Source organism: Cervus elaphus, chromosome 24 (genome assembly GCF_910594005.1).
Source record: "Cervus elaphus chromosome 24, mCerEla1.1, whole genome shotgun sequence".
Classification (NCBI taxonomy): domain Eukaryota; kingdom Metazoa; phylum Chordata; class Mammalia; order Artiodactyla; family Cervidae; genus Cervus; species Cervus elaphus.
The window spans coordinates 30,242,743-30,269,425 of NC_057838.1; the positions used below are offsets into that span (position 1 = coordinate 30,242,743).

General features: G+C 48.8%; 1 protein-coding gene and 1 long non-coding RNA gene across 2 annotated transcripts in view; both read right to left on the reverse strand.

Annotated features, from left to right (window-relative positions):
* LMCD1 (LIM and cysteine rich domains 1) overlaps positions 1 to 26,683 on the reverse strand; it is a 56,953-nt gene that overhangs the window by 13,456 nt on the left and 16,814 nt on the right. The window contains exons 2-4 of the mRNA XM_043886270.1: positions 15,242 to 15,330; positions 8,114 to 8,369; positions 3,153 to 3,482 (exon numbers count right to left, since the gene is read on the reverse strand). Coding sequence (XP_043742205.1) covers positions 3,153 to 3,482; positions 8,114 to 8,369; positions 15,242 to 15,330 — 675 coding nt within the window. The remainder of the gene's footprint in view (positions 1 to 3,152; positions 3,483 to 8,113; positions 8,370 to 15,241; positions 15,331 to 26,683) is intronic.
* LOC122682929 lies at positions 15,346 to 21,878 on the reverse strand. Its single transcript, XR_006337570.1, has 3 exons — positions 21,865 to 21,878; positions 16,492 to 16,499; positions 15,346 to 16,441 (listed from the first exon to the last, which is right to left on the reverse strand). It is a non-coding gene; the product is annotated as an uncharacterized LOC122682929 (long non-coding RNA).

Here is a 26,683-nt window from a genome sequence, read left to right on the forward strand (position 1 = left end):
GGGCAGTAAGCTTTGGGAAACAGGAAGATGGGCTTGGGGGCTGACAGAGGCTGGTCTGAGTCCCACAGCCTCACGTCCTGTGGCTGGGTGGCTGGGAGCTCTACATCAGCTGCTCCCCTGCTTAGCCCTGTCCTTGGTTCAGCAAAGGTCACAATGGTAGCTGCCGGCAACAGTCCTGACGCTCATCATCAGGGTGACAGAGTGTGGTGTGTTACCACTGTAGCTCCAGGGTGCTTCATGTCACGTGTCCTTCTTTCTGCCTCCTCTTCCTTCATATGTCGCTGTTTGATTTGGAATGTCAGTTCTGTGCGTCCTCCCTGTATCCGGGTTCTTAGGTTGAACGCCCCTATGGCTTCTAGCCAGTTCACTTCCCGCCTCGGGGGAGCGAAAGTCAGGTCTGTGCCTGACTTTTGGCTTTGGAGGCTGTCCCGCTGCCCTTTTATGAGAACAAGAGGGGCCCGGCACACAGGCCGGCCAGCACCCACGTCCCCTTGATATGCTGCCCCCTGGGCTGGGGCTGCCAGGGACCACTGTCTACAGCCTGGCAGGATATTAGTTACCTTAATAGAATTTGCTTCCTGGCTTCGAGGAGATAAACATTGAGTTAAATACAGATAACAGGCAGGGTTTTCTATTCAGCATCACACAATAGAAAGAGTATCAGATCCGGAGTCTGCCCACCCCGTCCCTCCCCGAAACGATGGGGCCTCAGACAAGCTACCTATGTTCTCTGAATTCCTCACACACCTGCAACACATGCGTGCAAAGAGTCGTGTCCGACTCTGTGCGACCCCAGGGACTGTAGCCCGCCAGGCTCCTCTGTCCATGGGATTCTCCAGGCAAGAATACTGGAGTGGGTTGCCGTGCCCTCCTCCAGGGGACCTTCCTGACCCAGGGATTGAACTCGTCTCTCTTGTATCTCCTATATTGGCAGGCGGAGTCTTTACCACTTGCGATACCTGGGAAGGCCCAACTATAATACGGGGCTTGTGAAATCAACCCACCAGGTAATGGTTTGAATTCATCCAAGACCTGAAAGTAGTGAACATAGCATGTAGCACACAGAAGATGCTTAAGGCGCGTAAACTTGAAATCTCCTTGTCCTCTCAAGCAAAACAGCCACCCAAGTTGTCCCCATCTTTAGAAGATCAATTTAGTTTCAACATTCATTCATTCATGCATCACATAATTATCAAGTACCTTCTCTGTGTATTCTATCAGTGGTGCCTGGTGCAGAGAGGGGGTGGTTAGATGTGTAGCCCTAGGTTACAGAGATAGACAAGACAGGACCTCAGCATCTAGAGGGGGTGATGGATGTGAGTCTACTAGTGACATAATTAGTTATCTAATTAAGATCAGGTTTAGGAAAAGGAAGGGGCTATGGTGCTGGAGAAGACTCTCGAGAGTCCCTTGGACTGCAAGGAGATCAAACCAATTAATCCTAAAGGAAATCAATCCTGAATATTCATTGGAAGGACTGATGCTGAAGCTGAAGCTCCAGTACTTTGGCCACCTGATGTGAAGAGCTGACTCGCTGGGAAAGACCCTGATGCTGGGAAAGACTGAAGGCGGGAGGAAGATGGGGAGACAGAGGATGAGATGGTTGGGATGACATCATCGACTCAATGGACACGAGTTTGAACAAACTCTGGGAGATAGTGAAGGACAGGGAAGTCTGGCGTGCTGCAGTCCATGGGGTCACAAAGAGTTGGACACGACTTAGAGACTGAACAACAACTACAAAGGAAGGGAAAGTCTGTCTTCCCTAACCAGCCCAACCCACCAGTATCACCTTCCTGTGGATTCCCTATTTACTGTTTGGTCTTGTTTAAATGCTTCTAAAGTGTCAGAGCCATTTCTTAGAGCTGACTGTCGCCAAGGACCTGGGGTCTTAGACCGCCTCTGCCCTACTTCCATGCTGTCCAAACACTTGGAATCCAGGATGAAATACATTCTCAGATCAGCATTTCTCTCCTGGAAACGGCAACTGGGAAATGTCACAGACTTAAAGCTGCCTTCCAATTTGGAATTCCGCAGTACTTGTTAAAAGGCGATGGAGGGTGGATAGAGAGCAGGGCTGGGTAGCGGGCTAGTTTCTGAAAACACAGTCACTGCATCTAATTTTTAAAAATCAGTTCCTGGGGTGTGAATTCTTCCTGAGAAACAGGTCTTTTCAACACCATCACCAATTTGTGCTAGGGAAAATCAACTTCATTCTTTTGTCTTCGAGTTCATCGGATGGCAATCCCAAATGAATGTGCCCATGGGGTGGGCATTGGAAATGCAGGACACAGGTTTCGAATAGCAAGTGTGAGTTACTACAGAGAAGAGAGACCCCTTCTTGATGTAGTGACAGCATCATTTGGGTGGGCATGTCCCTGGGGTGCCTGGCTCATGTGGGTGACTCTTGCCTGTTGCCAGCAAGGCAGGTGATTTGCTTCATGGATTGGGACTCATATTTCCAAACGTCATGTAGAGTCATAGGGCTTCTTGACTAATGGGGGTTGGGGGGTCCCATGAAACTTAGCAGACAGCCCCACGTGACCCCCAGGCTCAAGCCCACCACTGTTGCCTATGGCCCTGGGAGTAAAGTCCTAAGTCCATGACATCCCAGTATGGGGACAGGGTCCTCTGCTTGTTTAATTTCCTGGATCTCGGCAGACAGTACAGGCTAATGGATACTTGAGTGATGGATGGATGGAGTGCATGACTCTTCAGGAAATGTGCCTCTGCTGACCTTGGCAGCCCCCCAGTACCACACCATCAGCTACCTGGCACTTCATTCAATCCTTTGACTGCGCTGTGCTGAGACCCTCACCTCTTTTAGGGCATGCTTACCTCTTGAAGGCAACACAGGCCTTCCCTGAAGAGCCCGAAGGCCCGGGGGACTCCTAGTGACTCTTGCAAGGCCAGAGTGGGCCTCACCTCCTCCCCCAAGCCCACCCTCCCCATCAAGCAAGGAGAGATGCCTTTTCTCTGAGCGGGTAGGGTCTGCTTGTCTGTGACCACCTCTGGACCATGACCCCAGATGAATGCAGGAATGAAGAAACAGGGCCTGGAGCTGATCCTGACCCTGAAGCCCTGACCTGGGCATTGTCATCCAGACCCGAGGCATGAATGGACGGACGTTCGGAGGGGTGGGAGAGACTTACATATTCCTTGGACGGGTCACCGATGCTGCCGTTGGCGGTCGGGGCGGCGGTCTCGGCTCCCTCAGGCTTCTCCTGCTGCTTCCCCTCCTCCTTGGGCAAGCCGCCCTGCCCGGGGAGGGCCACCTCGCCCACACCCAGGGCCTCGCTCTTATACTGCTTCACAAACTCTTCCATCACTTTCAGCTCGTTCTCCAAAAGTCCACGGCAGCGAGAGGGGTCCTGGTCGTAGATGGGGAGCTGGTGCATGAGCTGGCGCCGGCGGTAGAGGGCGCCCTCGGTGCCCGTCACCGGCTGCTTCTCCTTGGGGATGAGCTCCATGTACTGCAGGCCCTGGGGAGGGGAAGACCCAGCACGGTGATTCCCATGCACCCGCGCAGAGATCCGAGCCCTGGCAAGACCTGGGCTCCTCCAGGTTTCTGGAGAACCCAAGGATTAGTCTCAAGGAAGAAAAGGGGTAACTCTTTGGGGAACACCCAAGAGAGGCCTGAACAAGCTTCCACTCTCCCCCGTCGTAACCACAGCTTCACATGCTTGATGAGAATGGGATAATTTCAGTAGACTTTCATTTTAGATCTGCTGGCTCTGCAACATGGATTTTGTTTCTTTACAAACTGAAGATTTTTACCTCATTTACCTCATGGCAATGCTTCTCATTAAAAAAAAAATCTCATTTAAAATCGCTTTTCTTAGCAAAGTATAATTAAATCCTTGTAGGCAGAAGGCATTTCATGGTTTATTAATTTTAAAATATGCAAAGGCCCCTTCTACTAGTAGAATCGACAAGGTCTCAGGTCAATAACATTTCCACACTGATAGGGCTGGGATAGATGGTAGACCATCTGAATATAAATATGGCCATGGATAACTGTCCGATTGGCCTTTCATTAGTTTGCTGGCTTGCTTTTCTTTAAAATGAGTAGAAATCTTACACTTGGGTGGGTCCCAGGTATGGGGAGATAAAGGTCAAGGCCACACAGCATGAGAAAGTGTGAAACGCAAATTGTTTATCCCCTACTACTGGTCTCCACCTCTGTGCCCAACCCTGACCCTAACCCTCCCACCGGATAGCCTGATGATGCCCATGCCCCGTGGCTGCTGCCTTCTGTGGAAGCACTGCCTGGGTGCCAGGACGCCCAGGCCCTGGATCTGTGTGCGGCTCCCACCTTCTAGGGCCTGCACTCCTCCCTGTTTGACTTTATAAGTCAACCCTGTGGTCGAGACCATTTGTGTGACCTGCAGAGCTAGGGGGTGCCTGGCTGGCGTCCTGGAGACAGAGACCTACTTTTCCTGTTGCAGCTTAAAGCCCCAGCTGGGTACCAGCTCTCTGCCTTTGCACTGACAAGGCCCCAGCATCTGGTTGCTGCTAGTGTGTGTTTCATGATCCTGGCTGGCTTGAGACCCATGCTACCACTCCCTACTCACTCATACATGGCAGACATTAATAATCAACCCCAATGAGGGTCTCAGAACCCACCTCAGCATAGCTCTCAGACAGCTGCTATCAATTGGCACGGACTTGGGAAGGGGGCGATGGAAAGAGAGATTGGGTCAGAATCAGCGATCTCTTTAGGAAGCCAATCAAGGTCACGTTCCCAAAACCTTTAGCAAGAGGCCTTTTCTCAGATCAGTTGGGAAGACTGCATTAGGTCCTAAACCAATCTCTGGTTTAAGACTGGACGACCTTTCTGAATCATTTGGTGCTTTGCTGTCTAGGGGAGAATTCATGGGGAAGATGTTCCCAGAATCAGGCTTTTCCAGGAGAGAAATCAAAAGAGCAGAGAGAAAAGTGGAGGAGAAAGGTGCTCTTTCCTAGGGCTGGGCAGTAGGACACACACGGACTCTGCAGTCAGAAGACCCAGTCCCAAATTTGCTTTTCCTGATCTTCTCCAGCTGTCAGACAAGGACGGTAAATGGGCTTCACATTCCATATGAATCCTGGTCAGTCCTGGCAGCCTAGAGTGCTGTGTTGAGAAGGATTCTGAGGTCCAATAGGGCTCAGTGGGAGACTGATCAGTAGTGTCCGCCATTGGTCCGGGGGTAGACAATGGCACGTGAGAGTGCTGGTCCTGCATGGACTCCTCCCCGGCCTCTGTTGGCTCCTCCGTAAAATGGGAGCAGTACCCCCACCCCCCCATGGCTCAGATGGCAAAGAATCCACCTGCCAATGCTGGAGACCTGGGTTCTTCTACCCCTGGGTTGGGAAGATCCCCTGGAATAGGAAATGGCAACCCACTTCAGTATTCTTGCCTGGGAAATATCGTGGACAGAGGAGCCTGGCAGGCCGCAGTCCGTGGGGTCGCAGAGTCAGACACAACTGAGCAGCTAGCACTTCCTGCGCATGTCTATCTCTTAGCATGGCGCCTGGCTCACAGTATGTACTCAATAAATACCAGCAATTAGGTTTATCATGACTTTAGTCTTTAAAAGCTCAAGCATTTCTCTGGTTTTTATTCTGGTTGGGAAGGGTGATAAAGAGCAAGATTCAGTCCCTTTCCAAAATGCAGTCAGTCCCGATCACTTGGTAATTTAAGGAAAAGTCGGAAGGGTGAGTGGGAGGACAGTCATCCAATCTCAGAAATGCGACTTGCTCAGGCGGGCCAGATGCAGGGCAGACAGAAGGGCCTTTATCCCGTGCGGTTTTATGAGCCGCCATTAATCACGGCCCGGCGATGCCTTCCTCTGATTAGGCTGGGGCCGAGCCGTTTGAGGTTTTCACCAGCCAGTTCCTGTCGCCCACAGCCGGCTCTTTTATGAGCTTGCTTTAGTTTCCACTAACATCTTGGAGACCCAGTGATGGCTCACCCGGGCCCGGGAGCTGGAGGCAGACCTGTGTTCGGAACCACCGGAACCCAACACTGCTGCTGTTCAACACCTCCCTCCGTGGCCCCTGACCTGCCCCCGCCTATCCCCTCATGCTGGCAAAGGGCGGTTAACCATTCTGTGTCCCCTCACAGATCAACTACCCCCTGCTTCACCGGGTGGCTAAGCTCAGGCACCTCATGCATGCTGAAGTGTTCTTTGAAAGTATGCTTCTCAAAAAGCAAAGCTTAAAAAACAAACAAAACAAAAAAACTTTGTCTCTCTTTGCTTTATCTAGAAGCTTTGCTTTATAGACAAAGCTTTGCTTTATCTACATTTCTGCCCACCCCCCCCCCGCCCCCACAAACTCCAGGCTTGAACCTTCTATGGTAAAGAATCAAGGTTTGTTTGGGGGTTCTGTTGGGTGGTTTGGATTGCAGGATGATCTGTGGGCTCACTGTGCCTGATGAGACGGTTCTCGGGCCACAGGAGGCTGTGCACACGAGAACTTTGGCCATCACGCACTTGGATGTCAGTTGCCACAGAGGCTTCCCGATACTTATTCTCAATTCCTGCGCTTCTGTTTGTGGGCCAGTCACAAGGATTTTTATGGAGCAGGTCCAGCCCACTCACTGACCACACATGGTGTATCACTGGCTGGGAGGTCACGTGGGCACAAATACTCATCAAGCCTGGTGCACGCTCTGCGCGGTGTGAGGCGAAGGATGCACAGGACGTGTGCGCGCATGCTCCGGGTGATAATGAAGCATAGGCTTGCATGAGACAAGGGCAGCTTGAAATAAGAGCTTCTAAGGACATACCTATGGCTGATTCATGTTGAGGTTTGACAGAAAACAGCAAAATTCTGTAAAGCAATTATCCTTCAATAAAAAATAAATTTAAAAAAAAAAGAGCTTCTAAGGAGACCATGGAGAATGGAGAGAGAGAGAAAAATATATAGTGGGATGAGTGACATCAGCTGCAGATGGGGCAATGTGGTGGGGCCTGTCTGAGACTTGACTGTGAGAAGGACCCAGCTATACAGAGAGCCAGGGGAGGATGTTTCAAGTAGAGGAAAGAGCATGTGCAAACCCTGAGGAGGGCAAGAGCCTAGAGTGGTCCAGGGCAGGAAGGCAGAAGGTCAGCGTATTGCCCGGTACTGAGTGAGGGGGAATGGCAGGAGCTGCAGGGCCAGGGCCACACAAGACTGGAAAGGCACTTCTCTTCTCCCACGAGGGATGGGATTCAATGGCAGGTCTGCATTGCTAACATTGCAGGGCTTTTTAAAATCTCATTAACCTGTAGGAATCACCCAGGTCCTTGCTACTTCAGGTGTGGTCTAGGAGCTGGCAGCCTCAGCATGACCTGGGAGCTTGGCACGCCAGCCCCGAGCCTGCTGGATGTGTTTCTGCGAGCTCTCCAGATGGTTTCTACACTTGTGAAAATTTGAGGGGCACTAGTCCACTGCTCTGGGTCTTGAGGGGACCTGCATGGGATATTACCTGGGGCTTCATTTAAATTCTCATGTCTGATGATTCTGACCCTGCTGTCTGGAGCTTCCCAACTTAATTGTCTGGGGTGAGGCCTGTTCATGGGGACTTTCCTTGGGTCCTTTTAGTTGGAAGCTGAAGGGGGGTGACTTGTGCAAGTCACCTGCTCTCTTTAGGCCTTGTCCTTCTCTGGGTGCCGTTTCCCCAGAGTTACGTAAAGTAAACTGGCATAACTCCCTTCTAAGCCCAGGAGTTAGGGAGAAGAGAGGAGTGTTCCTGTGTTCTCCCCCAGGCTTGCAAAAGGCACATCCCAGGCCACTTTGAGGGAAAATGAACAACTTGTGGATGAAGAAAAGCACTCTGAGAATTCTGAAGGATAAAGCATCCTCTATTCAGAAGCAGAGAGCCCAAAGGGAACCATAAGCAACTGTGTACTGCAGCTGGAATTCACATGAACACCTCTACCCATTTCATGGATGAGGAAAAATGAGGCCCAGATAGTTTTCACTTCAAGATCCCAGAGGTAGGAGCAGCTATGAAACCATAGCTATTCACACCATTCTTATAACCTTGCACCTATGTTCCCTTGTCTTTGACATTCAGGAACCCATGGCATGACTCCTATTTACAAAAGAAGGGAAATAACCATGTGGTTGCAGGAAGCTGTCTTACCAGTTTCTGGGTGACTCCAGGGGGAGCCCACTCGTAGGTGATGGTGTCAAAGGTGGGATCTTTCCCTGTGGCAATGGGGTTGGTCATGATCATCCGGTTCCTCTTGTAAATCCGGATGCCGTCCCCACCTTTCACCCGGGCTGTGAGCGTGGAATACTTGGAGTCCATCAGCAAGCGGCCAATTTTCCGATCATCTTCCAGGTCAGAGCTCAAGCAGTGGTCCTCTTGGCTGCATTTGCATGACTTGCATATTTTCCTGAGGGGTGGGATGGGGACAAGTGAGATCAACCTCCAGAAAAGAGAGGCAGAGTCTCCCACTGGCAGCATCTACGCTTTGGAAAGCAAGCTCAAAGTTTAACTTTAGTAACTTGAAAAGGTTAGCAGCAGACAAATGGTAACCGGAGACCAAAAGGCCTTTGGAATCAGAACCTCAGTGTCTTCCTATCAATCTGTCTCTGGGGAATTTGGTATGACTTTTGTTGGTAAAAAGAACAGCAGAATTTTTCTCTTGAGAAAATTTTCCACCGCATTGGGGTGGCAAAGGCTGGTTCATCTTGGAGACGTTCTAGGTCAGGGATCTTCACAGCCTGTGGGCTGAACCTGGCCCACAACTTGCTTCTGTAAATAAAGTTTTATTGGAACACAGCCATGCCCATTCATTTACTGTGGTCTGTGGCCGCATTTGGGTGGCAACAGCTAGTGAGTAATTACAAAAGAGATCACGAGGCCTGCAGAGCCTAAAATATCTGTTATCTGGCCCTTTATTTTAAAAAGTCTGCTGATTCTTGCTGTAAAGAATTATTGAAATTGTCTCCCAAGATTCATGAGTCTCAGAGCTTCAGCAATTTGTAAACACTTTAGCACTCATCCTGAAGTTAAAATACAGCTGGAAATTTTCTTCAAGAAACTGGTGGACAGGACTGGGGGGGGAAAGAGGATGAGCTTAAACCCCTCAGGCTGGAGAGTTTTACATCCATTGGCAAGGCTTTGTCTTGGGCCTGGAAGACGAAAAAGCGTCCTGGGGAGGCTTCATAGGCTGACTTGAAAGCCCGATGCTTCCCTCTGACAATTAAAAACAAAAGCAGTTGGCGGCTTTGTGTCATGCTGTTAAGGTTTAGCTATCCAGAGTTCCCAGAGTGAGAGGAAGAGCGCTCCCCTCCCTTCCTGGCTGGGTCTCCTTAGGCAGGCTGCATCTCAGATGCTGGAACACACGCAATGTAGAGTTTGTAAGGTCAAGTGAGCTGCCTCACGACCTACAGTGGGACGGGGCAGGCCTCAGCGGGGAGATGTCAGGGCAGTTGCCTGAGCGCTTCACAGCCAGGCCTGCTCAGAGGAAGCCTCCTTTTCTCTTCGAAACTCAGGAGATTGATGCATTTAATCGTTTAGCACAAATTTTGATTGTGGGGCTATGGGAGGCTTACCTTGATGCTCTACATCAGTGGTTCGCAACCAGGGTCAGAACCGTCCCCAGGGGGCGTTTGGAAATATCCGGAGACACTTGTTTTTTTTGTTTTTTTTTTTTAATTATTGGAGTATAGTTAATTTACACTGTTGTGTTTGTGCTGTACTGCAAAGTGAATCAGTTATACATATGGATGGGCATATATCCACTCTTTTTTTTTTTTTAAAGATCCTTTTAGATTCTTTTCCCATACAGGCCATTACAGAGTACTGAGTAGAGTTCCCTATGCTATACAGCAGGTTCTTATTAGCTGTCTATTTTATATATCATAATGTGTATATCTCAGTCCTAGTATTCCAATTTGTCCCTCCCCCAACCTTATCCCCAGGGAACCATAGTTTGTCTTCTACATTCGTGACTCTATTTTTGTTTTGTAAACAAGTTCATTTGTACCTTCTTCTTTAGGTTCCGCATATAAGCAACATCATATGATATTTGTCTTTGTCTGGTTCCCTTCATTTGGTACAACGCTCTCTAGGTGCATCCATGTTACTGCAGATGGCATTATTTTGTTCTTTTTTATGGCTGAGCATGGAGACATTCTGGAGAAGGAAATGGCAACCTACTCCAGTATTCTTGCCCTGGAGAATCCCGTGGACAGAGAAGCCTGGCAGGCCACAGTCCATGGGGTGGGAAGAGTCGGACATGACTCAGCGACTAACCCATGGAGACATTTTTGATCATCCCAGTGGGGTGCTCTGGTGTCTGGGTAGAGGCCAGGGTTACTGCTAAACGTCTTACACAGGACAGCCCCCTCCACAGCAGACAACCATCCAGCCCCTATTGTTGGCAGTGCTGAGGTGGAGAAATCCTAGCCTGATATGAAGAGAAGGAGGCCCCGCTGCAGCCTTCAAGGAGACTGCAGTGGGGATGGGAGAGAGAGAGCAGATCGGGTGGAAACTGTAACGTAAGGTAGAATCAGGTTGGGCCATGAGAGTTGCATACACTCTGGGGTGGTTCTGCTGCCTGGACCAGTTCCCCCGGGGAAGTCAGGATGTCTCACGTGGAAAAGTGCTCATTGGTGATGAGTTTGGAGGACAGTGGGCTATATAAGGTTAAACACATTTCTTCAGTGCAAGGCTTGCTTCTTATTTTTAACACATGGTGTGCAGTGTGGTGTTCAGGAGAAGACAGCCTTTTAAGCATTGTTTGAGGAGAAGCTTCCAGCTTGCATTCAGCGGGCTGCCATTTCAGTCAGTTCAGTTCAGTCACTCAGTCGTGTCCCACTCTTTGTGACCCCATGGACTGCGGCACGCCAGGCCTCCCTGTCCATCACCAACTCCTGGAGTTTGCTCAAACTCGTGTCCATTGAGTCAGTGATGCCATCCAATCATCTCATCCTCTGTCATCCTCTTCTCCTCCTGCCTTCAGTCTTTCCCAGCATCAGGGTCTTTTCCAGTGAGTTGACTCTTCACATCAGGTGGCCAAAGTACTGGAGTTTCGCCTTCAGCATCAGTCCTTCCAATGAATATTCAGGACTGATTTCCTTTAGGATGGACTGGTTGGATTTCCTTGCAGTCCAATGGACTCTCAAGGGTCTTCTCCAACACCACAGTTCAAAAGCAACAAATCTTTGGCGCTTAGCTTTCTTTAAGGTCCAACTCTCACATCCATACTGAAAAAATCCATAGCTTTGACTATACGGCTCTTTGTTAGCAAAGTAATGTCTCTGCTTTTTAATATGCTGTCTAGGTTTGTCATAGCTTTTCTTTCAAGGAGCCAGTGTCTTTTAATTTCATGACTGCAGTCACCATCTGCAGTGATTTTGGAGCCCATGAAAATAAAGTCTGTCACTGTTTCCATTGTTTGCTCATCTATTTGCCATGAAGTGATGGGACCGGATGCCATGATCTAGTTTTTTGAATGTTGAGTTTTAAGCCAGCTTTTTCACTGTCCTTTTTCACTTTTATCAAGAGGCTCTTTAGTTCTTCTTCACTTTCTACCATAAGAGTGGTGTCATTTGCATATCTGAGGTTATTGATATTTCTCCTGGAAATCTTGATTCCAGCTTGTGCTTCATTCAGCTTGGCATTTTGCATGTCATTTGGGACATCTTAAAATCAACACGCTCAAAGATAACTTCAGGGAAATTATCTCTAAAGATGAATTAGCACCCTAAAGATGGTAGGCAGCAAATACAAGAAGGCTTTTCTTTTCCTTCTCATGAGAAGGGGTTGCTTGTTTTATGCAACTGGAGCATTTTATTCATGACCAATGGGATTCTCAGGTGGCTCAGTGGTAAAGAATCCACCTGCCAATGCAAGTGATGCAGGAGACGTGGGTTTGATACCTGAGTCAGGAAAATCCCCTGGAGAAGGAAATGGCAACGCACTCCAGTATTCCTGCCTGGGAAATCCCATGAGCAGAGGAGCCTGGTGGGCTGCAGTCCACGGGGTCATAAAGACTCTAACATGACGAGCGACTGAGCACACATGCACATTCATGACCAATAGTGTTCTCTATGACCAGGCATGGAGGAGACTACTTCTTTAAGGAGACTGGTGAGGGCACTTTTGGTTTATGGGGCTGAGGCAGCAGCAGAGCCAGAAGTGGAGAGAGGAGGAAGGAGAAGGAAGGGAAAGGAAGCCCAGAGTCCCATGGGGTCCACTGACATCCACAAACCTTCTGTACTCGGATCTGGGGGAAGAAGCTGCCCTTTGGCAGTTTTGGTTCACGTAGATGCTTAGGATGCTATGAGAGGTGTTGGGATGCAGAGCACTTTGAAACGGAAAATGCTGAGAAATATGAGATGTCCTTTGATTGTGTCAACATTCAGTTCAGTTCAGTTCAGTCGCTCAGTCATGTCCGACTCTGCGACCCCATGAACCGCAGCATGCCAGGCCTCCCTGTCCATCACCAACTCCTGGAGTTTACCCAAATTCATGTCCATCGAGTTGGTGATGCCATCCAACCATCTCATCCTCTGTCATCCCCTTCTCCTCCTGCCCCCAGTCCCTCCCAGCATCAGGGTCTTTTCCAATGAGTCAACTCTTCTCATGAGGTGGCCAAAGTATTGGAGTTTCAGCTTCAGCATCAGTCCTTCCAGTGAACACCAAGGACTGATCTCCTTTAGGATGGACTGGTTGGATCTCCTTGCAGTCCAAGGGACTCTCAAGAGTCTTCTCCAACACCATGGTTCAAAGCATCAATTCTTCAGCGCTCAGCTTTCTTCACAGCCCAACTCTCACATCCATACATGACTACTGGAAAAACCATAGCCTTGACTAGATGGACCTTTGTTGGCAAAGTAATGTCTCTGCTTTTTAATATGTTGTCTAGGTTGGTCATAACTTTCCTTCCAAGGAGTAAGAGTCTTTTAATTTCATGGCTGCAATCACCATCTGCAGTGATTTTGGAGCCCAAGAGAGTAAAATCTGACACTGTTTCCACTGTTTCCCCATCTGTTTGCCATGAAGTGATGGGACCAGATGCCATGATCTTAGTTTTCTGAATATTGAGCTTTAAGCCAACTTTTTCATTCTCCTCTTTCACTTTCAACATTATTTCTCCTTTATTTGTGCTGTTTTTGTTGCCAGACTCGTTTCTGGGACTTTATAGATGAGGAAGACACCACCTTGGTCCCATTCCTGCTTTCCAGGCACCCAGATTGCAGAGGACATACACGCATCTGGAGAGATCCTCAGCAGTGTCACAGTGGGCATTTCTTCAGTCTGTCACAGGCAACTTGGAATTGTGGAAGAGGCATGACACCGGGATATAATCTCAGCCTGAACACTAGCCTACCGCAGGCTCCTGTCAAGTTTCTTACCTGTAAAATCAGGCTTTGTCTACATCAGGGGTTGGCAAAGTATAGCCCACTGGCCAAATCCAGTCCATCACCTCCTTCCATATGGCCTATGAACAGTTTTTATACGGTTGAAAAAGATTTGGAAGAAGGTGATTATCTGGGGACACAGGAACATGGTGAGAAAGTTGAATTTCAGTGGCCCTCAATAAAGATTTACTGGAACACAGTGACATTCATTCATGACAGATTGTCTCCAGGGCCAAGTCAAATAGTTGTGATGCGAGGCCATGTGGCTTGTGCCCTGGATAGGCAGGACCTACAGGCTGAAGTCTGTATTTCTCAATTAAAATTCACTGGATGTTCTGGGAACTGGTAGGATGATGAGAAAATGTCAGGATGGAAATGATGCTGAGAGGCTTCTGCCCCCAGCCGAGCAGAACAGTGTCCAGAACTGCCCTCCTGCTATAAACAACTAGGGAACCAGAGAGAATATACCAAACACCCATTCTCAGATGCCCAACAACAGGCAGCGTGGGCCTGTGCACCTTGAGAGAAGGGAAACACTGCGGCACTGACTCTGTGTGCATTTAGGGAACACTATCCCCTGGGCCCAAGAACTCTGAAAGGGAGGCCCCATCTCTGGTCTTCAGGAAGAACTGGTGAGGAGCCAACTTCGTCCTCTGACACCCTGATGACAGCCTCAGGACCGGTGGGGCGAGACAATGGGCAGGCAGACCCTCTTCAAGGCCAGAAAGAGCTCACATGGCCAAAACATGTGTGGGGAGAGGACATCCTAGCTGTGGGGGGAATTGGTGCAGGGGATGGGAGTCAGGATTGGATGACCTTGATGGTCCCTGGCAACTGAAAGCCCATATGAGCTCCTCTGAAGTGGGGAGTGTCTGGGAGTAGAGTCAGGGAACAATCTTGGATGTCAGGACCCTGTGCAGAATGGCTGGCAGCATGGCATGGGGCTTTCCTCACAGACCTGAGTTTGAAGTCTGCTCTATAGTCGCCAAGCCCTTATTACCCACCCTCAGTTTCCTGATCTGTAAAATGGACATACTAACACCTCCTACTCAGGGTTATCTCAACATTCAAGTAGAAGAGATTTAGCTCAGTTCAGTGTATATTTTTGTTACTGCCATCTCACAGTAGAAATCAACTTCTCTGAGACAAACACCTCCTGAGATGGGTTCCCTCTCTGAGTGCCCAAGGCCGCCCTCTGGCAGTGGAGACAAAAGCTCCTTTTGAGCTGTCATGCCCTACAGGGTTTAGCCTCTCTCCCCCAGGGCTGGGAGGACGGCCCCCTCGGGCTGTGCCCTGCACACCTCCAGGGGGTGCCGGCTACACAGAGGCTGATGTGAACAGTGCCTGAGGCTTGTGCAGAATGGCAGCAATACCTCCTGTTTTGAGTCCTCAGTGGAAAAAAAAAACCAAAAGAAGAACAATGCTGTGAATCCAAATCCAAGCTAGATCTCACCGCCCTCCCGCATGGATGTGAATACCAGGTCCTGGTATTCAAGTGCTGCAAACACGGGGACTTTTATTTAGGTCCCCGGGGCACTTTGAGATCAGAATCCTGGGGGGCTGATGGTGCAGGAGGGGAGGATGAAGCCCATGCACCAAACCCCAGGACAGATGGGTCTACCCAGCGTGGACCAGGCAGCAGCTAACAACTGCCCACCACTTCCCCAAGCATCCTTGCCTCCACCTGGAAATGGTTTATAAAGCCTGAACTCCTTCTTCGTCTTGGCTCCTCAAGGGCTTTTCTGTCATTTCTGAATTAAGCCAAGCAAGAATGCGTTCACTCCCAAGCCAGTCAGCCAACAACCCATGCACCCTAAGCAGTCCCAGGGTTCCCAGAAAGGACAGCCAAGAAATGAAGGCAGGCAGAGCGTCTCCTGACAAACTCCGTTACCTCCATGAATGTGGCTCGAAGCCCGAACACGTCCCCTTGCATCTCAGACAAGGCACACCTCTTGCTGACTGCTGCTGGCCCAGCGACATCTGGAAAAGGAGACAGAAAAGAGGGTGTTTTCCTTCCAAACGTCTTGGACCGGAGATGCTTGACCTCTAAAGACTTGGCATGCTGGTAAAGCGATTGTGTGGGGTTCAAAGGGCTCCAGATGAATAAGCCATGGCTTTACTGTTTACCAGGAACAGAGGAGACCAGCCGGGAAAGTGGTCACAGGGTAGGCAGGTGTGGAAGGGTGGAGCCCTTCCCATAAAAATGAACTGGGGGTTCATCGGCTTCTTTCTCCCACCCTCACCCACTCCCATGATCCACTTGTCACTGGAATGGAATCTTCCAGCGAGTGTTTCTTCTCTCTCATTTATTTGTGATTTATTGATAGGGTGTGATTAAACCAAAGCTACAGGCACAAACAAATGTTCAAGCTGCCAAATGTTTATAGCTCAAAGCATAACTTAAATATTTTGCTTAATCATGGACAGTCAGAAGCATTTGAAATCTGGTCATCCTTTGGAAAGAGAACAAAGCGGGAGACAGGTTTTATTGTTCATCATCAGCCAAAGGTAACCAAAGTGCATTGACTGCTGTTGGCTGATGCATTTAGACTCCAAAATGGGATCTTCAAACCAGCTGCATCACCAGAAGCTTGCAGGAAATGCCCCACCTCTGAGAGTCTCAGTCCTTTTGAATCAGAATCTGTATTTGAAGGAAATTTCCAGGAGGTTCATAGGACATAAAACTTGGAGAAGCAGTGGGTTAGCAAATGGATCTGCCAGCTGAGAAACTGACTTGATTCTCTGCTGGGGATGGGGGCTGACTTGGGGGTGGGTACCACGTGTACTAGGATTTTATAGAAGCATTGCTCCATCAACCAGTAAGATAAAGGGATAAGCTTCTCCACAAACTGCTGATTCATTTAAGCATTTATTTAGCATCTGCTATGTGCCAGGCACAGGGATACACTGTGAGACTTGGGGTGCCCTGGAGGAACACACAGTCTAGTGGGAGGTGAAGAAACACACACTTCCTGGAAGGGGTAAGTTTGAGGCAAGGGCAGCAGTCTATTGTGTGGTAGAAACACAAGGACTTTGGAGCCCGAGAAACCTGGATTTCAAACTCAGCTTTATGATTTAGCAGCTGCGTTTCCTTACCTGTCAAGTGGGTACAGAGATAATGCATGTGATGTGCCCAGTCACCTTAGGCACTACAGATGGTAGCTGCTATTATTTTGCACGTAGACTTTAGGAGCACAGAGGAAGGTTAACCTGAGTGGGAAATCCAGGGAGGCTTCTTGGAGGAGGTGGCTCAGCATTGGGGTTGTGCAATGTTTGCAGGCAGGAGAAAGGCGAAGAGAATTCCTGGCAGAAGGAGGAGGTGTGAAGGGGCAGAAAGGTACAAAAAGTCTGGATGGTAGGGTGTCACAGTCTGAGCATGCTCTGTGGGGCATGATGCCTCTACCCTCTCTGCTTGTAAGTGGGAAAAAGACAAGTTGTGAGGCTACCATCATTGCTAGAGTCAGAATTCAAAGATGAACATGGAAAGAAACAGTTACTCTTCACATTATTTCTCGCCTCCCCCACCAGTTCTTCTCATGATAATACCCAGCTCCATGCCACCTGCTTGGTGACTTGAACACACCATGTCTTCACACGCTATGCTGTTCTCTCTAATACACCTTCACAACTTGGGGAATAAGAGTCATGTGGCATGTATTTGGAGGGTTGCATGCTCATGTCTGTGTCTATTTGGTGTTATATTCATGTTAAAATGGAAAACCAAGACGATGCTCACTGCCATCTCATTATCTGAGCCAGGGAACTTTGATTCATGGGTGGAACTTTGCTCCCTAAAGCTGTTGGCATAGAAAACCTTGCCTCTCATTTCTGACCCGTTGGATTCTACTAGTTGAAATACAATGGTCCCCTTACACTTAATATTTAAGTAATTCAAAGTTTTGGGTGGAGGTGAACATTTTATGAATCAGGCTTCATCGTCAGACGGTTTCAGATTGACCCCCGAGGCAACAGAGCCTGAAACAGGAGAGCTCTGTGGGAGCGTTTCCTCTCTGGTGAATTACCCTACCCGCTTGAGCACTGTTGTTATTCTGGCTGATTTCACAGCCATCCTACAAGGGGATTAGTCCTAGTGCTTGACCAGGAGAGCTAACTGCCGACTCAGGGTCTGGTTTAGAAACAGTGGTTTAAGGCAGCTCAGTGCAGCTGGGTTCTGGCCGGCAGGGCGAGGGGCTGGCCCTCCGGTGCCAACTCTGACATTTATTAGCTGTGCAGCTAGAGGCAACTTATTCCCTGCCCAGCCCACGTTAGTCCTCCGTGAGATGAGAAAACTGGCCTGGATCGGAGTGGCCCGTATCCTGTTCTGTGGAACCCTCATTGTGTGGGATGTTACAGAGGGGCTTATGGCTGGAGGCTGAAAGGGTGACATGATCAAACAAAAATGGCAAACGCTGGATGGACAGTGATGTCCAGCGCCTTTGAAGAGTGAGGCTACGACAGAGACATGAAGAGAGTTGGAGAGAAGGCAGCTGTTTCAAGTCAGGAGGTCCAGGCTTCGGGGTCAGAGGGCTGGGTTTTGATCCCAGTTCTGTCCCTTTCTTCTGCTGGACTTGGGCCAGTGACTGCAGTGCGGAGTCTGTTTCTTTGTGTCGTGGGGACAAGAACCACCCAGGTGCGTGGAGTCACTGAGAGGGTTAAATGGGCTGCGCACTGCAAGGGCTTGGCATGCACTTATTATACTCTGAATGTTTGCTGTTGGCAGTACACCTCATATAAATGTACTCTGAATCAGACATTCTCAAAAATTTTTTTTACCCAGCTTCTGATGTTCTTGGAAACATCAGAGGAACTACTTTTTTAACTGCACACTTCATATAGTTTCTTTTTCTAAAATTAATTTTTATTGGAGTATAGTTGCCTTTTTTTTTTTTTTTTGGCCTCGCTGTGTAGCATGTGGCATCTCAGTTCCCCAACCAGGAATCGAACCTACACCCCTGGTATCAGAAGTGTGGAGTCTTAACCCCTGGTACTGGAAGTGTGGAGTCTTAACCACTGGACCGCCAGGGAAGCCCCCACCTCATACGCTTTCTTACTCCGTCCTTTGTTTCATGATTATAAATGTTGCCTCTCTGACGGTGCAGGAAGCAGGGTTGGCCTGCGTCTCCATCCTGCTAGTGAAATGGTTTCCATAGCAACAGAAGTCCGTGGGTGAGAAAAATAAATGGCCTTGCAAGGAAGAAACTGATTTGGGCCATTGGACCACACTCACTGCCAGTTTCCTGGCTGCCTGTTTAACACAAGCAGCAGTCATTTGTCCAGGGCAGGCATGCCATCCAGCCAGGAGCCAGACAGATCCAGCTCTCCCCCAACACTCTCCTGTTTGTTGATGTGGGGGAAAAACATCAACCAGAACAAGTGTTTCAAATGAGACATTCTGCTTTGTAAACAGTAGGTTTCTCTGATGTGGAGGCAGTTGCAGATGAAAGATGGCAAAGTGACTCAGCTGAGAAGAGAACTTGAAAGGAGCCACCACTTAAAAAAATGGGTTCCTGGAATGCGGCCTCCTTTCTGTCCTTTTTCCTGAGGGGAGGATAAAGTGTCTGGACAATTTTCTTTGGCTCAGGATAGCAGGATGTGGTTCACCTGATGCTGTGCCTCTGAATTGTGTCGGGGACTTAAAAGGACTGGGATGAGACCAGGAACCCGCTGGGATGTAAAGGGTGGGAGTCAGCAGGTGCCTCCCTCCCTCTCTCGTTTACCTTCAGTGAAGCCCAAGGGAAGTCTGAAAAGAGACAAATGCCACTGAGAGTGATGAGGGGCTGAGGTGAGGGGGAGCTGAGGAGGCCAAGTGTGAGATGGAGTTTAGGGGCGAGTGCCAGACTCAGAATCAGGAAGCAGGATTCTCCTGCTAGCCCAGCTTCTCTCTCTCCTTGTGGAACTAACTCAGTTTTCTCCTCTGGAAACGGGTTTTCCCTGACCCTTTTGCCCCAACAGGGCTATTATAAGCATCATGTAAGTGAAGTAAAATAAGTATTTACCAAAATTGTTGGAAAAAAATATCCAAAACTTGGATGTAAGGCAGAAAGGGGGGTGGCACACCCTTCAAGGTCGCATGGTGGCATCATGACACTGTTCGCCACTCCATCCCATCCCTGTGAGGATCTAGGGAAATTTCCTCTGTTCTCCTCTTACACTTGGTGAAGTTCCATGTTAACTTGTAGATTTTTGTCCAGTAGGGACACCCATGCAGATAGTTTTTGTCATTTTGAAAAAGACAGCCCCAAAGGTTATGGTTCATTGTCATGTAGGATATCAACTAGTTCTATATCTATTCAATCTTGTCCTAACAGTAAATTGCTTATGAACCCCTAGCTCCTCAAATGCTTTTTGGACTGCTCTGAATATCTTACTGGTCCCTTCATTATATCATGAATTGAATATAATCTTTGCTACGTTTTGTTATATAGTCGCACAAGAATGCTGACCTTACCTTTTTGAAAACTATGTCTTAACACCATCACATGCCCTCCTGACTATCTGTGGGTTTGCTCTTTGAGCAGGGATGTTCTGAACTGATACTAAATTCTATTCCAAAGCAACTCCTCTGACTTGTCTTTTACGGTAAGCTCTATAAGCATACCTGTGTTGTTAGAAAACATTACTGGTCAACGTGCTTTGTTACTTGAAAACATCCCTTTCCCCCGGGGTCCCAGGAGAGGAGGTGATGAACCCAGAGGAGGCACTTTTAGTAACCTTGTTTTCAGGTGAGGAAACAGGCTAAGAGAGGTTTCACCTCCCCTTCAAAATCCAACAGTCAGTAAGTGGCGGAGCGTGGACACGAAACCAGCCAGGTCTTACTTCTTGGCTATGCTCTCATGTTCTGTGGCACTTTCCACCACAGATACAGCACTTTACAGGTTACAAAGTGTATTCACACCCCTTCTCTCACTTGGTTTTCACAACCAGCCTAAGATGTCAAGATTTAGCATTTGGCTCATGAGCAAAACAAACTCCCAGAACTGATAGAATACACCACTCAGAACATGATTCACACTCATGTCTTTGGATTCAGATCCTGTGGCTTCCAACAACACCAGGTGTCTCCAGACCCCAGACAACCTCCCACGAGTCTAGCCTTGACTCAGGGCCTCAGACGACTTGGGTCCAAAGAGGTGGACAGCATTTCTGTAGGGGTGGGATGTCCTGGAAGGGGTAGGGGTGGGGGGCAATAGGAAAAGGTCATGATCGCCCTGGTCCCAGGATTTCTACCAGCCAACCTTGTTCTGCAAAATAAAATGTACATGCTCAGGGCATCAGACAGGTTTCAGTGGGAGAGGTGGTGGCCAGAGGAGAAAGTGGATCAGAACCATGGGCAGTGCCTGTGTGAGTGAAGCACTGGGCGCTGGTTCCCCCAGTTTATCTGCCCTGTCCTGGGAGCCTGAAATGACTACAGGACAAATGGATAGGACCAGGCCAGGGAGCTGGTGCTTATGCTGTGACCCAAGTTCACATTTCAACTTAACCCATACAGTACAGGCAAGAAACTGTCTCTAGGTTTTCTGGGGCCCCTACACTGACTTCTGTAATAATTCACATACATGAGCTGAAGCTCCAATACTTTGGCTACTCATTGGAAAAGACCCTGATGCTGGGAGAGACTGAGGACAGAAGGACAAGGGGACAAAAGAGGGTGAGATGGCTGGATGCATCACTGACTCAGTGGACATGAGTTTGAGCAAACTCTGGGTGATAGTGAAGGCCAGGGAAGCCTGGTGTGCTGCAGCCCATGGGGGTCCCCAAAAGTTGGACACGGCTTAGTGATAGAATGACTTATAGAGTCACTTATAGTGACTTCTGTAGTAACTCACCTAAATATACTGATACAATTACAAGTGCAGTCAATGCCAGGAAGGAGGAAAGGCATGTGCCACAAAATTGTACTCAAGTAAGATATTTGGCTTTGTGTCTGTGTGTGTGTGTACCAGCGCTTCTCAAGTTACCCGACTCTCTGATTAGCAGAAAGATCCCCTGAGATCTGGCCAGTGTGCAGATTCTTGTCCAGCAGATCTGGAATGAGCCTGATATTCCATTCCCAACCTCCCAGTGGAGGCCAGTGCTGCTAGTGTGGGGGCCACACTCTGAGTAGGGGCCACATCAGTGGTTCCCAAACCTGAGTGCATATTACAATCACCTAGTAATGAAATGAAAGTGTTAGTTGCTCAGTTGTGTCTGATTCTTTGCGACCCCTTGGACTGTAGCCCACCAGGCTCCTCTGTCCATGGGATTTTCCAGGCAAGAATATTGGAGTGGGTTGCCATTTCCTTTTCCAGGGGATCTTCCTGGCCCAGGGATCAAACCTGTGTCTCCTGCATCGTGGATTCTTTCCATCTGAGCCACCAGGGAAGCCCCTAGAATCACCTAGAGATCTTTGCAAACTTCCGAAGCCTAGGCTGAATCCCGGAGTAACTTAGCTCCAATCTTGGGGGATGGACCATAGGCTGTAGACATTTCGGAAGGTTCCCCAGGGGATTTTAACATGAAGACAAGTTTGGGAACAACTGAGCCTCAGTACTGGGCCCTCGGCGATTCCAACTTGGACTTGAAGGCTCTCAGCTCCTTGGCTTAATGTCTTCTCACCCTGTACGCCTCTCGCAGGCCACTCCTCCAGGGTGAGGTTTTACCGGCTGCCTCGCTTTTGTTGTCCCTTCCTTTTGGTCCCATCTGCCCCAGCACAGGCCTGCCTCGCAGACTTCTATGCCAAAAGTGGTAAAATTCTTAACAGCCAGACGGAAGGGAAACCACACCCTTCCTCTTCCTTTAAATTTCACTAGCGGCTCAACGCCCCTCAGGGGCTCTCAGGAATCCTGAGACCCTCTGCCAGGCCTGAGGTCACAGGTGGTCCTCCCCTTACCCCACCCTGGGGCCAAAGCGGGGAGCGGGTGATGGTGCCAGGTGGAGGAGCCCAGCCTGGCTGTGGCTTCAGATCTTGGCCATGAGAACCCTGTTTCCCCAAATAGCAGAGGAAAGGCGGGGCATGTGGAGCCCAGGCCCTGGCAGGGTCTTTTATCCCCTGCTCCACCTCAGGAGGACTGGCTCAGACGTGGTAGCAGAGAGTGTGCAGAACCAAATGCTGGCGGCCTCTCCCTTTTCCAAATTTCCATCCTGTGCCGTCCCACCCATGCTCTCCCGGATGACGTGTGTATCAACCATGGAGACAACTTTGGATAAAGTGCCTTCTAGAACCACAGAGAGTCCCCCCAGCCTAAAGTAACAACCTTGTCTACGTTAGAGGTCATATCTGGGGGCAGAGATGTTCTCCAGGGGGCTGTGTGTGTCGAAATCTACTGTTTCTCCCCCACGTTTGCTCCTTGAGAATTTCTCTTCCTCTGTCTGGACAAACACGAATGTGAAGAAATCTCTTGAGTTTAGACCCTCTTTTCCTAAATTGTGTAATGAGACTAAAAATGTACAGACTAAACAAATTGAGATGAGCCCTACTAATCTAGTGCTTAGAATTCTGTGCATGGAAAACTTTTTTCTTTTTTCTTTCTGATTATAAAGAGCAATCCTATTTAAAGTGACAGTAAAGGAAAACATTGGGTGGGTGACAAGCTGATTGTAGAAGTGGCTGAGTAGTTGGCATTCTAGGGTAAGACTCAATTATTTTTCCTATTACATATGTGTGTTGAAATTGATTCCCTGGACTGGCTGTGGTTGGGAAGAGTTAGTCTGACGGCTTTAGTTTAGGGTGTTAGGTGTCTGGTGTCCCAAAGATGGTTTTACAGATGCCCCCAAAGAGTACTTTTCACTCCCTGTGAGAAATGGTGTTTCATTTGGGTTTTGTCCATTAAGATAGTTTGTATGGGTTCAGCTCTAGGAGAATTTGGGTTTGGGGCAAAATATACCATGTTGTCCTTTATTGTCCTCTTTTTAAAAAAGCTGAATATAGTTCCCTGTGCTATATAGGAGTACCTTGTTGTTATCTGTTTTATAAACAGTGGTTTTTATCTGCTAGCACAACACTCCTAATTTATCCCCCTCCCCTTTCCTGTTTGGTAACTGTCAGTTTGTTTTCTGTATGTGTGAGTCTGTTTCTGTTTTGTAAATAAGTTCATTTGCATCATTTTTTAGATTCCCTATATAAGTGATATCATGTCTTTCTGATTTGCTTCACTTAGTATGATCATCTCTAGGTCCATTCACATTGCTGCAAATGGCATTATTTCCTTCTTTTTTACGGCTGAGTAATATTCCATCACATATATGTGCCACATCTTCTCTATCCGTTCATCTGTCAGTGGACACTTAGGCTGCTTCCATGTCCTGGCTGTTGTAAACAGTGCTTCTCTAAACACTGGGGTCCATGTATCTTTTTGCATTAGAGTTTTCTCTGGATATATGCTCAGGAACTATTCTTTCTCTCTTAATACATCATGTTTAACAGGTAAAATTAAGTTTAACTCAGGGTGGCCACGAATGAGAAATGAATTCACAGATGCTCCAGAGCTGTAGTCCCCAACCTTCCTGGCACCTGTGACCAATTTTGTGGAAGACAGTTTTTCCATAGACCAGGGGCATGGAGGGGCATGGTTTGGGGATGATTTAAGCACATTGCATTTATTGTGCACTTGGTTTCTAATCTCATGCTGCTGCTGATCTGACAGGAGGTACCGGTCTGAGGCCTGGAGGTTGGGGACTCCTGTTCTAAAGTACGTGAAAGGTAGGCAAAAAGCATGGCGGGTCCAGACCCTCTGTGGGGTGAAGGGGCCTGTTGCTTCTGCATCTCCCACACCAGCGGTCCCTGAAGTGCATCCCAGTCATCTGTTCAGGCTCCTCGATGAGCATGTGCCAGGAAAGTTCTAGAAACCACCGTCCATTTCCTCTATTGCTTCCTCAGGGAGGTTCTTGATTTTCCTAGACTGGGTCCTCCCTCCTGCCCCCCCTTAAGTTCCTAACCACCATACATAACCCTTTATGGCGCATTTTTAATAGTTGTAATAACTTATATGGTTCTCCAGGGGAAGACATGATTTCAAGATTCCCAAGGTTCACATCATGTGTGAACAAGGGTTAATCTGGCTAGGAAAACCAGGTCGGAAAGCAAATCCATATGTGGCCAGGGAAATATAAAACGAAAACCTTCTCTGTTTAAGACCTGGCCTTTGCCTCCCCTGCCCCCAACCTTGCCGGACAAGCCTCATTGATTTGAGGTTGGTTCCAGAAAAGCAGAAATGCCCAGACTGCCTGCCTCTGGGGCGGCTGGTTCTATTGGTGATACGGCAGCTGCCCCACCGCCCCTGCACCCCAGCTGACCCCATGCTCAACTGGCTGCATCCTGGAGCTTTCCCCTGATTAAAAATGTCTTATTGCCATCATGGTAGAGAAGGAAATGGCAACCTACTCCAGTATCCTTGCCTGGAAAATTCCGACAGAGGAGTCTGGCAGGCTACAATCCATGGGGTGGCAGAGTCGGACACAGCTGAGCGACTGAGCACGCACACACACACACCGCCATCGTGGGTGCCTGGTATCTGCCTGCTCGGCCGAGTCTGTGTGTAGTGTCTGCCTGCCCCACATCATCACTTGGCAGCACTGGGTGGGCATCGAGTGCTGGGGCAGCCACGATGGCCGATCATCTACCCCGGTTTTCTTTTCCTTCTTTCTGTCTGCCTTTTCCCTACATTGACTCTTTTGTATTTTTTAGCACTTTCATCAAAAAAGAAGCTGAGAGGCCACGAGACTGAAATCAGGACTTTTCCCCTCAAGGGTTGCCTGCTCATGGAAGGGCCTGACAGGAGGGCCGTTTGGACAGAATGGCTGCAGCAATGCTATGAAGCAACTGGCGTGGCCGGGCTCCTCTCCCAGCTGTCACTGCCAGAGCCCTGGTAAGGGGGCAGCTCGAAATACTTGCAGAGTATCTTTTACCTTTCAAAGGAGCTGGGGCTGGGGGTCATTTTGAGAAAGAGGAGTACTGACTGGGGCAAAAAGTCCCATCTCCTAAATTGAACCACCGATGGCTGGGTAGCTGGATCTACTTGATGGTTACGGAAAACCTAGGGCATTGTCAGCCCCCACCCAGGATTCTGACTCCCTTGTTTAACATTCCGTTGGCAGAGAGACAATGACGACGACCCGGGAGGAAAGCAAACCAGCCTCTTGGGCGGCCAACTTCTTGTTGATAGCTGATGTGGTATCCAAAGCAGGTCCACAAATCTCTGTATTAGGTCGGCCAACAAGTTCGTTTGGGTTTTTCCATCTGTAGCATCTTATGGAAAAAGCTGAACGAACTTTTTGGCCAACCCAGTATGAGGCACCCAGCTGGACTCAAGTGAGAGGTGTTTGTTTTGGACTGAATTCTTATTTCCCTTTGACACCGGCTTGCTTTGCACCAGCCGCAGACCCTGCCCGGGAGACCGTGAAGAGCGCACCGCAAGACACAGAGGTCAAGCCAGCCCTCGGGGCACAGCCCTTCTCTCCTGTTTTTGAGGATTGCCCATTTTTAGAAAAGCCTGCCCATCATCTGAGCGGCTCGCTCGCCTGCTTAATCAGTCAGTGTGGGGGGGAGGGGTTCCTCCTGCCTTCCTGCTCTGCCACCCCCAGACTTTTATGGATCTTCTGAGACACTCAGGTTCCCAGAACATGGGCACCAATTCATCCACTGTGAAAGAGGTTTCCACAGGGCAGGAGCTGACCTGGCATTTCTTTTCCAAATAAGTGTTTCCAGAAGCTCCAACAAGTGTTGTTTTTTTTTTTTTTTCCCTTTGCAGTTGTCTTTTTTCCTTCTTGGAAAGGCCCTGCCTGCTTTGGGGGAGATGGCAGTAAAGCCACCAGTCTTGCTCAGAGCCAGGAGTTATCCAGTCCTCCTGGGAATCTTATCTAGAGGTTTACCAAGTAGCTCAGGGAGTCAAAGAAAATGAAGTCCCTGCATGGAGTATTTACCCCCCATCATCTCCCTTCTTCTAAATGAGAACAAGCCTGGTGTCCTGAGGTTACACTTGGAAGTGAAGATCTCATTGGCTACATGGTTCTTAGGTTTGGACCCTTAAAAGACTCTGTCTCAAGTATAAAACTGTAAGCTTGAGGCTGGCAATGTTTACTTATTATCGCTCCTCAGTTTTGCTAAAATTCTCCTCATTTTAGAGGCCTGGTATCTTAAGAACAGCTCCTGGGACTTCCCTGGCAGTCCAGTGGGTTAAGCCTCCATGCTTCCAGTGCAGGGGGCATGGGTTTGATCCCTGGTGGGGGAACTAACTTCGCTCATGCTGCTTGGGCAGCCAAAAATAAATAAATAAGAACAGCCTTCTATAAGGATGTAGTCTGGGGTGTGTGATTGTGTGCATCTGAATCCTGAAATGTCAGCATCACTGAGTTTTTC